This window comes from Apteryx mantelli, chromosome 10 (assembly GCF_036417845.1).
Source record: "Apteryx mantelli isolate bAptMan1 chromosome 10, bAptMan1.hap1, whole genome shotgun sequence".
Taxonomy (NCBI): domain Eukaryota; kingdom Metazoa; phylum Chordata; class Aves; order Apterygiformes; family Apterygidae; genus Apteryx; species Apteryx mantelli.
The window spans coordinates 23,209,709-23,221,934 of record NC_089987.1 but is presented as its reverse complement, the minus strand read 5'-3'; the positions used below and the strand labels follow the sequence as shown (position 1 = coordinate 23,221,934).

Below are 12,226 nucleotides of genomic sequence, written 5' to 3'. Positions count from 1 at the left end.
GCCCCCGCCTTGGCAGGCAGCGGTACAGCCCCATGCACTGCAGCATCTCCCCCACAGTGAGGTGGCATGGCCCCCTGCACTGCATTCCCCCCCGTCTCCCAGCGCAGTGGTGCAGCCCCACGCACTGCACGGCCCCTCGCAGCACAGTGCAGCGGCCCAGGCTCCCGCCCGGGGGTGGGCACAGAGGCCATTTTGCCCCAGCCTGCCCCAGAGGCCTGGGCTGTGCTGGGCCCTGCCCTGGGCCCCATGTGGGGAAGGGGGGGGGGCCGCCATGCCCTTCCCCCACGGCACCCCTGCCAAAATCACCGCTCCGTTTGCTCGCTCAACACGTTTATTTCTATGTACACACACATACGCAGGCTGGCTAAAATCCCCCCATGGCGCGCGGCAGCGAGGCACCTGAGGCAGCCCGGCCTGACCCTGCGCTGGGGCGGCACAGTCCCCAGGACGCTCACGTGTAGGTCTGAGGGAGGAAACTCTTGAATATCTTCAGCACCTGGCTGGGCTGGTACTGTGGCACCATGTGCCCTGAGCCCTGCACAGGCGGGAGGTGACAGGAGCCATCAGGGCACAGGGCGGCAACGGGCTGGAGCCCCATCCCAGCCCCGGGGGCAGCCCCGCGCGTGGGGATGGCACCTACCTTCACGGTGAGGAACGTCACCCGCTCGTACTCTTGGAAGAAGCTGGTGACCTGGTCGTCATGGTACCAGGGCTGGTAGGGCCACAGCGCCTGCGGGGCGGGAGCCAAGCCGTGGGGAGAGCCCTCGCTCTGCCCCAGCACCCCCCGGCTCCCCAAAACGGCCGGCGGCCTGGCGGGACCAGCGCTGCCCCATGCCGGCGGGGAGCATTGCCAGGGGATGTGCCAGCTCCGCGTCCCGGGGACAACAGCGCACTGAGGCAGCCTCTCTCGTGGCCCCAGCCCAGCCCCGTCCTTCCCTGCCCCTCGCCAGGCACCTCAGAGGCTCCTCAAACTTCTCACCACCGAGGAAGCTGCAGGCCAAGTCCACATCACTGTTGTACACCAGCGCTCGCAGGCCCCGGTCCAGCAGGCTCTGGTAGAAGGGGCCATGTCGGTGTAAATCCTGCCGTAGTGCAGGTGACATGAGGTACCAGGACTCAACCCCACGGCCTCACATCTCCGAGGAATCGCACTCGGCACAGAGGCAGGAGCAGCCCCCAGAGGAAGCACAGCCTCCCCGAGGAAGGAGGAACGGTGGCTCTCCTTGGCACTCATGCTGCTAAACCACATGCGGCATCACCACTGTGCGCGAGAGGGTTGAGACCTGCCATCGCAAAAGCACGGCTGCTGCTCGGGAGTGCAGAGATCTGGCCGGCTCCAGGCTGGCGAAGGGAGGACGGAGAAGTCCTGGTGAATGCTTGCTAGCCCTGAGCTCTCGCTGCACCAAAGCACAGAGAGGTCATGGTGAGCCTAGCTGGCCGGCATTTTGGGATGTAGCCTCCTCCCCAAGCACCGTCTGGGGACGTCTCCCTACCCCAACACAGCGTCATCAACGTTGCCCCGCAGACACCCAGAAACCACACTGCACCCGCCTGGCATATGCACCACAACTTCACTTTTATTAAGTCAAGGTCTTCCATTTTTGCACGTAGAAAATACATAAAAAGTCCGTTGTTTTGTAAACAGTCACAGGAGTGGTAAGGCAAACAGAGAAACAGCCACATCACCTTATTACCCCACTGCCAGGGCAGCAGGCACCCCTGCTTTCAAACACACGTTCCCTCAGGGGGAAATGAGAAAGCACAGCTACTCCCTGTGCGTGTGTGTGCATGACAACCAAAGACATGGGGCACCTGTGATGGACGCAGCTCTGCTACCTCTACCTCAAGCTGAGCAAGCAGGGGGTGAAGAAAAAGGTGGGGGAGAAAATTAAGCAGCATCTCTGGTTACCTGCACTCCAGTGGAGACACACAAAACAGAAGTCCTACAGTCTGGCCTGGGCCCAAGCTGATGTGACCTTGGGCCAAGTGTAGTTTATACCAGCCAAGTTCCCTGGAAAGCACCCCAATCCTGCACTTTGGCTCTCCTTCCCACTAGGAACCCATGCTGTTGCAACTGCAAACCCAGTGGAGACATTGCTTTTCCAAGACGGGAGGATCCAGGATGCAGAAGGCTGCTGGGGTTCATCAGCAAAAAGAAAGATGGCAGCGGGACCTCCCTGCGCCAGGCAGGCCTTAGTGAAGGCCAGAGCCACAAAAGCCACTGGGTACCAAACTCCCATCTGTCTTGAGGGGAACCAGGCACTGAAACACTTCAGTGGACCTCTACATTAGCATCTGCCGAGCCCTGAGCTCCCCCATCCCTGCTAGGATCCACAGAGATGAGGTGGCTCTGTGCTCCCCATGTCCATGGGGATCGGTCAGCACATTCAGGTCTCAGTGAGGTGGGCACCCTTTTCTTGGCACCAAGGCGCAAGAGGAGCCCTTCAAGCCCCAGTGCCTGGCTCTTATGCAGCAGCCAGGGGAAGGGGCTTGGGAGGCAGCTGGTGCCTTGGGCATTCACAGTCCTGTGTGCAGCACAGATGGACTGTATTTAAATAAGCCATCCATTAACGTGAGGCCAGCGGCTCCTTCCATCTCCTGTTCTTGTCCGGGAAAAGCAAGTCTTGTTTGCTCATGTACACCACATCCTCTGTACCCCCTCAAGCACAGCATGATCTCAAGAGAGCCTGGCGTGCTGATAACTCTTCCCCGTTTCCAGGCAAGCACAGGGAGCATAGGAAGTGGGGGATTGCTGGAGTCTGTTTCTGTCGCAAGCTGAGGGCATGAAGGTTGGAGCTACCTTGGAGGAGGCAGGAGGGATATGTGACATTGGCACAGTCCCTCAAAACAATCACACTGTGTTTGGGGTTTCCTTCTCATTCCCCATCTGGATCTCCCCATCTCATCTCTTAAGAGCTGGGGGGAGGGCAGGGGTGCTCAAATCATGGAGCAGGATCTGGGGAGAAATGTGCCCATTTGGGTAAAGAGCCCTTCCCCACTGCACAGCAGGCCAGCCAGAGCTGGGCTAGCCCCACTGCACTGCCCGGGAGCTGCTGGGGACAGCACACGGTGAATGCGGGAGCCAGGCTGAAGCCACCTCTTGTCAGAGAGCACATTTATACATAGCAAGCGTTGGTACGGCGAGATCAAATGTTTCCACTGAAAAGTGCCCCCATACTGTCCTCTCACCCACCGCTGGCTGGTCACAGAGGAAAAGAAACACAGCAAGAAATACATAAACATGTCACGATTCACCTTCCCACCACAACAGGCTGGGCCAGGTGCCACATCTGCCAAGGGCACTGCTTCGAGAAGACGCGCAAGGAGCCAAGCCAGATATGCACAAAGCTCCCTTCTAGAGCTGGGGTGGGCTGGACCCTTATCAAAGACGCAGCGATACATACACATAAATCCCTCCCTCCCCCAGGGTTTTAGAAGCCAAACAAAGAACGAGGAAGCTTAAAGACTGAACAAGAACAGTTTTCTGCTGAGGTTTAACTACCCCCAGCTGAATCTGCAGCTGGGGGAACTGCCAAACCCAGAGAAAGCACTCAGAAACAGAAGTGAAACTGTCCAGAAAGGCTAAGGAGGAACAGCCCGGACCAACATCAGCAACACAGAGCGCAAACGGCCAAGGGAACAATATAAAAATGCATTAACATGGACTGCTTTACCCCCAAAGCGTCCCTTTAAACCTACACCTGGCCCAGTCCCATTCCTCCGACACCCAGCATGGAAGAACAGGATTTGAAATTTAGAGAAGAGCTTTGCTCTAGCGTAGTGTCTCCAGGCAGTCAATGCGGTCACAGCACCTTTTCTAGTGAGTGAGCAACCCCCCCGTGCCAGGAGGCAGGGGCTGGCAGTGTAAACATTGCACTGGTGTGTCACTATCCGTGGGGTCTTCCCGACCCTCCTTCCACAAACGACACATGTTAGCGTCAGGCTCGATGCAAAATTCCCACTTTCTAACAGAAAGCGTAGCCCAGCCAGAGGCAGATGTAACAGTAACTCTGCAGCACTGAGCTGGAACACAAGACTGGCGAGATGAGTCACAGGGACACCAAATTCAAATCAAACAAAACACTGATACAGGAGAGGGCTTCAGGGATATCACCTTGTCTAAGCTACTGGGGTTAACATGGTGGAGGAATTGCTGCATTCAGGCACAGTAAAACTCACTTTACAGCTTATTCAAACCAGTCAGGGCCCATCTTCCCTGCACTGCTTAGTGGGGCAGAGAGCCCTTTGCTTTCTGCCAAAACAGAGCTCTCCCTTTCTGCAGACGCACCATTTGTTTTACATTCTCCTGACCACAGCATGTCCTCACTGATTGCAAGTTAAAGCATGGATAGTAGTTCCCTTTATACAAGACACACTGTCTCCCTCTAACATTGCCGTCAGAACAGGGAGTTTAAACTGTGAAAGTGCTGGAGAGAACATCTCCTGACCCAGAGGTAGGCAGGCAAGAGCAGTGTACTTGCCTGTGCAAATCCCAAACGTGATCCCTTAGTGATGTCTACCCCTGGAGCAGTAGAAAGGATTTGACCTGGATGTCAGCACGGAGCGAGCGAGGTTCTCCACCGTGCGGTGTCACGGTGCGCTCCCCTCCGCTGGGTCCGAGGTCTCTTTGTAGTGATGCTCTGAGAGTTACCAGAGAGTCAGGGCTGAAAAGCCAAGCCTGACTGCCTGGTGCGTTACGACAGTGAGATACAAGTCCCTGCAGGGCTCCTTCAGTGAAGCCCCAAATTACAACGTTCCTCTTGTATGTTCCCAATTTTTTTTCCTCCCCCCACCCCTCTGGTCCTATGGGAAATCTACTTCCCCTCATCAGCAGCACGGACCAGCCTGGAGAAGGAGTCAAGCTGTGAGATCCACAAAGATAGCGTTGGCAGTGGTTTGTCCAAAGATGAAGGCTCCGAGGGTGACCATGAACACCCCATAGCTGACCTGGGCCCACCAGCTGTGGATGCACAAGGATAGGGTGCAGTTAGAGGGGACCTGTATGCCAGTGACTGCAGGGAAAGGGGGGAGAGGGGAGGTGAACTTCAGTTACCTGACTGGTCTGGTTTCCTGGATCTCAGAGAGTTTGGCTTGAATCAGGCAAAGCCCTGGCAGGGAGGGGAGGCAAATTAAATCCAGATGAGGACTGTCCCCTGGAGCCTGAGCAGTCACCCCTTCAGACCAAGGAGCTGCTCATCCAGAGAGATAAGAGCTGCTCTGCAGAAGGCAGGAGGGACACGTCCTCTCCTATTTCCTTCTTCCAGCCAGGTAGATGAATCCCAGGGCAATCCCAGCCACCTCCCAGCCCGCTCTGGAGAGGGGCAAAGCACATTTTTAGCCCAGCCAATATAGTTGGGCTGTCAACCAGCCTCACACTGCACTTTCACCATTCTCAAAAGGGCTCTTGGTTCCTGTGCCCCCATCCTGCCCCCTCCTTGCCTGAGATACAAGGACGAGAGACCTCCACTGGCCACCAAGTGTCCCAGGATGATGGGGCCATACCTGGGAAGACGAAGATGAAGCAGGCGGCCAAGCCCCCGATAACAGAGATGACTTTGCCAATGTCAGGGATGAACAGAGCCAGGAGGAGAGTTAGGAGGAACCAACTGACAGTCTGGAGTAGACGCCGTCGCCGCTCCCGCACCACGTCCTCCTCCACCGTCACCCCAGTGTAGCGGAGCCAGAGGCCCTCCAGGACAGCCCTGTGGGCACAAACCCAAGCAAGGGGGGTTTCCTGGCAATGCCCTCCTGCCCATGCCAGTTCCTGCCACCTCCCACTGCTCACCGGCCACAGAAGTGCAGGATGGGGTAGGATGTCAGCACGCACAGGATGATGAAGGCCCGAGCAAGAGCAACGGGGATGTCGTTGGAGGGGTAGGAGAGCAGCACGTCCTGGTCCACACTGGTGCCAAAAGTCAGGAACCCACAGACACCTGCCAGGGAAGGAAGCAATCAGCAGGGGACAGGGAAAACTTGTGTCCAAGTGACAAGACTCAGAGGGATGTTACACACAGAACACAGGGGTGTGTGTAGGGGGTCAGGTGAACCCCCCACCTTTCCTCTCTGTACCTCCCTCACATACTCTCTGCTGACCAGGGGATCTCTGCTCTCCAGGAGCTCACAGCCCCTCCAGGGACCATGCCGTACCCACACAAGCCACCATGAGGTCCCCTCACTTACCAGTGCCTGTATAGACAAAAAGAGCGATCACCATGGCTGCCGTCACCACGGCCCCCCAGGTCTTCACCTCTGGCTGCTTCATGCTGTTAAAGACGGGCACACTGCTCACGTGGCACTGCCAGGGACACAAAGAGAGCGTGGTGAAAGATGCCGGGGTGAGCTGGAGCAAAGGGGAGCCATGCAGGATCCCATGCGTTACGCATGGCTAGAGCAAAGCGCTACTGAGAAGCGAAGACACCACGAGGCCCCAGGTTTGTCGCCGGAGGAAGCAATGAGGAGACAGGCTGCCCTGGCAGCTCCCCGGCTAGGATAAAATTGATCCGTCTCCCCCCCAATCCTATTCACAGCCCAACTCTTCTCTGCTTAACAAAACACTACTCTCCCTCTGCCGGCGTTAGTTCTCTGCCATTACAGGGAGCTGAACTAGCTTCCCAGGCAGCAGCAGAGCCAGGGGGCAGAAAGCAGAGAGTGGGGAGCCTCTCTTCCAGGGGGTGGTGAGATGTTAAACCAGTTCCAGCCACCTTGCAAAACCATACACCAAGAGCACAGAGCAGCTTCCATCTGAATGTCCAGGGAAATATTCTGGAAGTAAAAAGCATCTAGCTGCGTGACTGTCTCCTGTGGAAGGGACAAAGTTCAAAACACTGGGACATCTCTGGACTGACCAGACATGGCTAGACATGTGCAAAGGGGCAAATTGTCCAGCGCTGGCCAAAGGGTGAACAGCCTGGGTGTTGGAGGCCTGCTGACTCTCAATTCTGGGATCCGCTGTTATCCCTCAGCTCCTCTGGGGACTAGACGAGCCCCACACCCAGGCAGCCACAAGGCTCGCAGCCTTACCTGGAATCCGAAGCAGATGGTGGGCATAGCGTTGAACACAGCCATCCATGTGGAGGGGCTGGCAGGAGAGAAACATCCGCCAGTCAGACTGTGCAGGGAAGGTACAGGCCCCCCGCACCCACTCACAGAGCCCCCTCGGAGGAACGACAAGGGGCATTCGGTAAGGGGTTCATTTCTCAGCAGATCTGCCTCCTCCTCAGTTACCACTTGCCCCCGTGTGGGATGATGCCTTTGCAGGGATCGAAGTTTTCCTAGGGTCTGGCACTCTCTGAAGACCAGGGCCTCTCACTCAGATAAAACCAGGCCCTCTTAGAAGCTGTCAGAGATGTCAAAAATCGAGGAATTACAGAAGTAAAAGAATCAGTAAAAAAATAAGGACCTGTTGGGCAGTGTTGAGAACTGGTCTAAGTTTTACTCTGCCTAAAACAGCTGGGTCCAGAAACAGCCCCACACAGTGAAGGCAGGGTGAAGCCACTCAGACTTTGTCAACAAAAGAAACAACCAAAATCATCCTAAAAGAGCCATAGACCTCTCATTTCCAGGTGAGCAGAAACACTGTAAGGGGAACTTTGGGCCCAGTTGTATCGGAGCTAAAATTAACTAGCTCTCGACAAAAGCATTCATGGAGCTCTGGGGATCCAGGCATCCGGGAGGACAGGACCCCACTGGCAGGGGCAACACAGATCCCATGGGAGCAGTGTCTCCAGAAATTCCCCAGAAACTGTGACTACATCTCTAGGGTCCTTGGTGGGATGCTGAGCCCTCACAGGATGTAGGGCTGGCAGCCACCTTTGGTAGCCCAATGGGTCTGGCTGTGATCATGTCCTTCTGTTAATGTCCTCTGTTGTCCCCAGGGATGGCTACCTGTCCAGCCAGTTGTAACCAGTAGGGCATTCCTGCCCCCTCTCTATCCTATCCTCTCTATCCTCTCTATCTTGTCCTTCTTGCCTTAGTGGTCTCCTAGGTCCCAGGTTTTAGGGAACCACTCCTCAGTAGCCTGCAAGACACACTTGCAGTGGAGGGCAGATGAGGATTTTCTGATGTCTAAGCTCATGCTGTAGTACTGAAGAAGGGGAGAAGGAGACCAGGACAGGGTGCCTCCAACAGGTCCTTCTCCTCTCCCTCACTACCTGCTCCCATGAAAGGTGGAGCGATGCAGCCTCGTGGAGTTCTTGGCAGAAACATGCAGCTTCCCTGGGACCAGGGATAGGACTTGGGAAGGAACTGTCTCCCACCTATGCACCCCTCATTTCAGCACCCCTGCTGGGCTCTGCAGTGTGTCAGGGTCACCACCAGCAACACATCTGTTGCACGTACCTGGTGGGGATCTCCACAGGCGCAAGCTCCTTGTCAGGCCAGATGTACTTGATGATAATGACTGCAGTGACATACCATGTGCCAATCACACTTAGAGAGCTGCAAGAGGGGACAGTGGGCCTGTCAGTGTGCTGCCTCCCAGCCAGCAACTGTTACTCTCAGTAGGCTGGAGAGGCTCTCCTCCCAGGCTCTGCAGCCCTGTCCTTCTCCCAAGGCAGCCTGGACCACCTCAATCCTTCCCACCAGGACCATCTCTTGCCCTCCCTTTCTCCCTCCTCACCAAGGACAGGAATATGCCAGGCACTGTCACCCACTGTCCTCCAAACAGACGCCCACACAACCCCGCTGTGCTCAGGGGCTGCGCTGCGGAGCAGACGTGCTCCAGACAAAGGGACAGACTGACCTTGGGTTTTGGGCAGGGATAGAGAAAGAGGTGAGTATTAAACAAATGGCTACAGTGTTTCAGTGTCTGCAGGACCACCTGGCCCTGGGTCCCAAGGGATCCTTACTGGCCCTCCTTTCTGCTGAGTGGCCAACTCCAAAGACAGCGAACAAAGCAGCTGAGACCAGCTCTTCCCTCCAGAGAGCACAAGTGAGGGACACAGGCCCCAGGGAATTATATTATGTCTGCACAGTGCTCAGCAGCTCCTCTGTTTCCCAGGTGGGGAAACTGAGGCACAGGGAGGAGAAGGACATGCCCAAAGTCTCAGGGGTTGGTAGCAGAGCCAGGGCCATAAAGGGTGTCTCCATGCTCAGGAGGGTACCAGCTGGCCCAGACTGTTAGTATGTCCCAGCTCGCAGCCCTGGAGGGCTCTCCTCACCTACCTGGCATATTTCTGGAAGCCAATCTCCTTGGGGATGGAGAGGGGCAGGATGAGGAGGAAGGCAGTGATGCTGATGGTGAACTTGCGGTCCGTGTACCAGTGGCTGCTCCCTGCTCCCTCGGGCTCTGTCACCAGCGCAGCAATGACTGTGGGGGAGAGCCGAGGCTGTCAGGGTGCAAGGCAAGGACATCTCCCCTTTCCAGGGGAAGGGAGGGCAACTGAGTTTTTCTCAGGACTCTTACTCTTGTCCTCCTGGTCTCCAATGATGATGAGGAAAGCGATGCAGGTGCCAAAGGTGTAGACAGCGATAGCCACCTCACACAGCACGCCGGGTACCTTCCCACACACAGCCCACACCACCTCCTGGTACGTCCGCTCATTGCTGGCCTGTGAGCAGTACGCCAGGATGACCAGGCCTCCGATGATGAAGACCAGCATACACTGGAGTGGGGAGGAAACACGGAGGGGACACAATGAGGGAATGGCATGCCAAGGTCCCCGAAGCCACCCCAGATACCCAGCCCCAAACACGCACAGTATCCCTGCTGTCCCTCAGGGCCCTGCCCCACACCTCACCCAACAGGGGTCCCTTCCAGGGGCCCACAGTCCCCCACACCCCAAACAGGGATCTCCAGCTCCCACCCAGGCACCCACTCCTCAGGGTGCCACTTGGGGCCCTCCCTTCCCTGCCCTCTCACCATCTGCAGTGTGATGCCTGCGGCCACGCCACCAGCCATGTTGAAGGCAGCAGGGAAGTTGAGCAACCCAGCCCCAAGGGCAGCGTTCACCACGATGAAGACAGCTCCCAGAGCAGAGGTGGCCCCCAGACTGTCTCCTTGGCTCTCTCCACTCTTGGGTACCGTCTCCACCCTGGGGCTCTGTAGGAGCCTGGCCCGTTCCCCAGCATCAGCACTCCACTCCCAGTCCTTGTAGTCGCTGTTGATGCTCCCGGTGCCCTGAGCCATCTTTCGTCTGGTGGCAGGATCCTTCTGTCCTACCACAACACACACTGCCCTCTGCGTCCCACCAGTGTTCCCACACCGGGCTCAGCCAACCGCCACGAGGAGCGTCTCCAGCAGCGCTGGCTCCATCAAGCAGTGAGGCAGCAAACAGCCAGGCTGGGACCACAGCAGCCAGAAGTGCAGAAGACCCCTTCACTGCTCCTAGAATGGACACAAGAGGGACAAGAGTCAGTTAAGGATTGTTGGGAAACTGAGTCAAGCCCTGCTGTCATGCAGGCTTCCCTCCCATCTGTGCCTGGGGATGGGCCACCCAACGGGATAAAGCCAAAAGCCTCTGGTGTCCTGCAGTCTACATTAAGAGGAGACCACTCAGGCATCAGACAGGGGCACACATGAAATCCATTCACTGGGTCTCAGCTCATGGGACATTGCACTCAGGTACCCTAATTTCAGCAAAGATGTTATGGGATGGAAGAAGACACAAAAAGAACTCACCTCTCGTCCTCTGAATTCAGAGTGAGGACGCTGCCGCCTTTGGATGGTGGATTGCGCCCTGGTCGCACGGCTGGGGAGCTGGGACCTCATCACAGGACTCACATTTCTGCAGGCACGAGACCCAGTGTCACAGCTCACTTCCTGATTTCCAGCCCCAATTTCTGCAAGCTCTGCAAGAGCTGCCATGCACGTGCTTGCTGGGTAAAGTTCGGGGCCTGGCTCAACGAGAACGACCCGCACGCACAACAGGGAACATTGTGTAACCAAGGAAAACAGGACCAGCGCCTACTGCAGCAAACAGCCTCCCCTTCCCAAGCGCACCCAGACTGCCAGGGGATGACCGCCAGCACGAGATGTCTCAGAAGTGTTTGCAGAAGAGCCTACACCTGAACACCTGGTGTTTCCATCACAAGAGCCCTTGGTGGTTGGACAGTCCAGACCTAATCCCAGCACCTCTCTGAGCTCAAGATCAGCTCTCGCAAACCCTCCCCAGACACTGAGGGAGCCTGGCAGAGCCTCACGGGGACCTTCAGAACCACAGGAAATCTTTTTCCTTAGATTCTTCCCGATCAAGAGACCCGTTGTTTCTAGGCTATTTATTCCCATGCTTTTGCTACCGATCCTCTTCAAAGATTTCGGGGAAAAGAGGAAGAACTGCAGAACCGGGCAAAGGGAGAAGAAGGGCAGCTACTCTCATCCGGAGGTAGGAGCGCAAAGGGGACAGATCCCAGGTCACCAGGCTGGTGGGCCGGTTGATGCACGTGGGGTCCATTTCGGCCTAGCTCTAATGCTCCCGCCTGGGCGAGAGGCGGCCGAGGCTTCCCTGCTCGCCGGAGAAGGGCGCTGGAAGCGGAGGGGCTCACACCGCCTCCGCCCCGCAGCCGGGGCGCCTGGCTGCCGCTTGGCTCCGCTCGCCGGGAGGCGACATCAGGCAGCGACGGCCGGGCCTTGACAGCGGGCGTTTCTCTGAAGGTTAAGCAGCGCGGAGGGGGCAACCACGGGCCGCGGACCACGCTGCGCGGCGAGGGGGGCCCCGCTCCGCGACGAAGCGAAGCCTGGAGCCGCGCACCAGGCCGCTGCCCCACGGCCGCCCTCGGCCGCCCCGCACCCCGGGGGACAGGTGCCCCCCCCACGCAGAGGCGGAGCGGGCCCGGCGTCCTCCCGCCTTCGGGTGCGCGGTGCCCCGTCTCTCGGCGGCGGGGCGCACGGTCCCCCCGGCCACGGGCCGTGCCGCCCCCCCGGCGGGCCACCCCCAGCCCTCCCCTCGGCGCCGCCGCTGCGAGCAGCCCCGGGGCCGGGCGCTCCGGAGGGCGCTGCCCCTGGCTGGGCCGGGCCGGGCCGGGCCGGGCCGTGGGGGGCCCCGGGCGGCCCCTTCCCCACCTCACTCACCCGGCGGCCGGGGGCCGCTCCGCTCCGCTCCGGCCCGGCGGCGCCCAGCGCTCCCCGCGGCGGCGCAGCGCCGGCACCGCCCGGCCCGCTGCACGCCGGGGCTTGTAGTCCGCCCGCCGCCGCCGCCGGGCGCCGCGCGAGGGGAGCGGAGCGGAGCGGAGCGGAGAGGGGCGGGGAGGCCCGGCGGCTCGGCTCGGCTCGTCGGCGGCTCCGCGGGGG

At 58.4% G+C, this 12,226-nt stretch overlaps 1 protein-coding gene across 2 annotated transcripts; it reads right to left on the bottom strand.

The window, feature by feature from the left end:
• Positions 1-1,559: 1,559 nt before the first annotated feature.
• Positions 1,560-12,053, bottom strand: SLC38A7 (solute carrier family 38 member 7). Of its 2 annotated transcripts, XM_067302710.1 has the most exons (12): positions 12,008-12,053; positions 10,619-10,724; positions 9,860-10,324; positions 9,404-9,602; positions 9,163-9,307; positions 8,338-8,436; positions 7,021-7,078; positions 6,181-6,295; positions 5,786-5,933; positions 5,503-5,702; positions 5,054-5,108; positions 1,560-4,960 (listed from the first exon to the last, which is right to left on the bottom strand). In XM_067302710.1, exons 3-12 carry the CDS (start codon positions 10,124-10,126, stop codon positions 4,858-4,860), a joined length of 1,389 nt encoding a protein of 462 aa, XP_067158811.1. In that variant the 5' UTR covers positions 10,127-10,324; positions 10,619-10,724; positions 12,008-12,053; the 3' UTR covers positions 1,560-4,857. The 2 variants fall into 2 exon arrangements, with proteins under 2 accessions (XP_067158811.1, XP_067158812.1); XM_067302711.1 differs by lacking the exon at positions 8,338-8,436.
• Between the last annotated feature and the right edge of the window lie 173 nt (positions 12,054-12,226).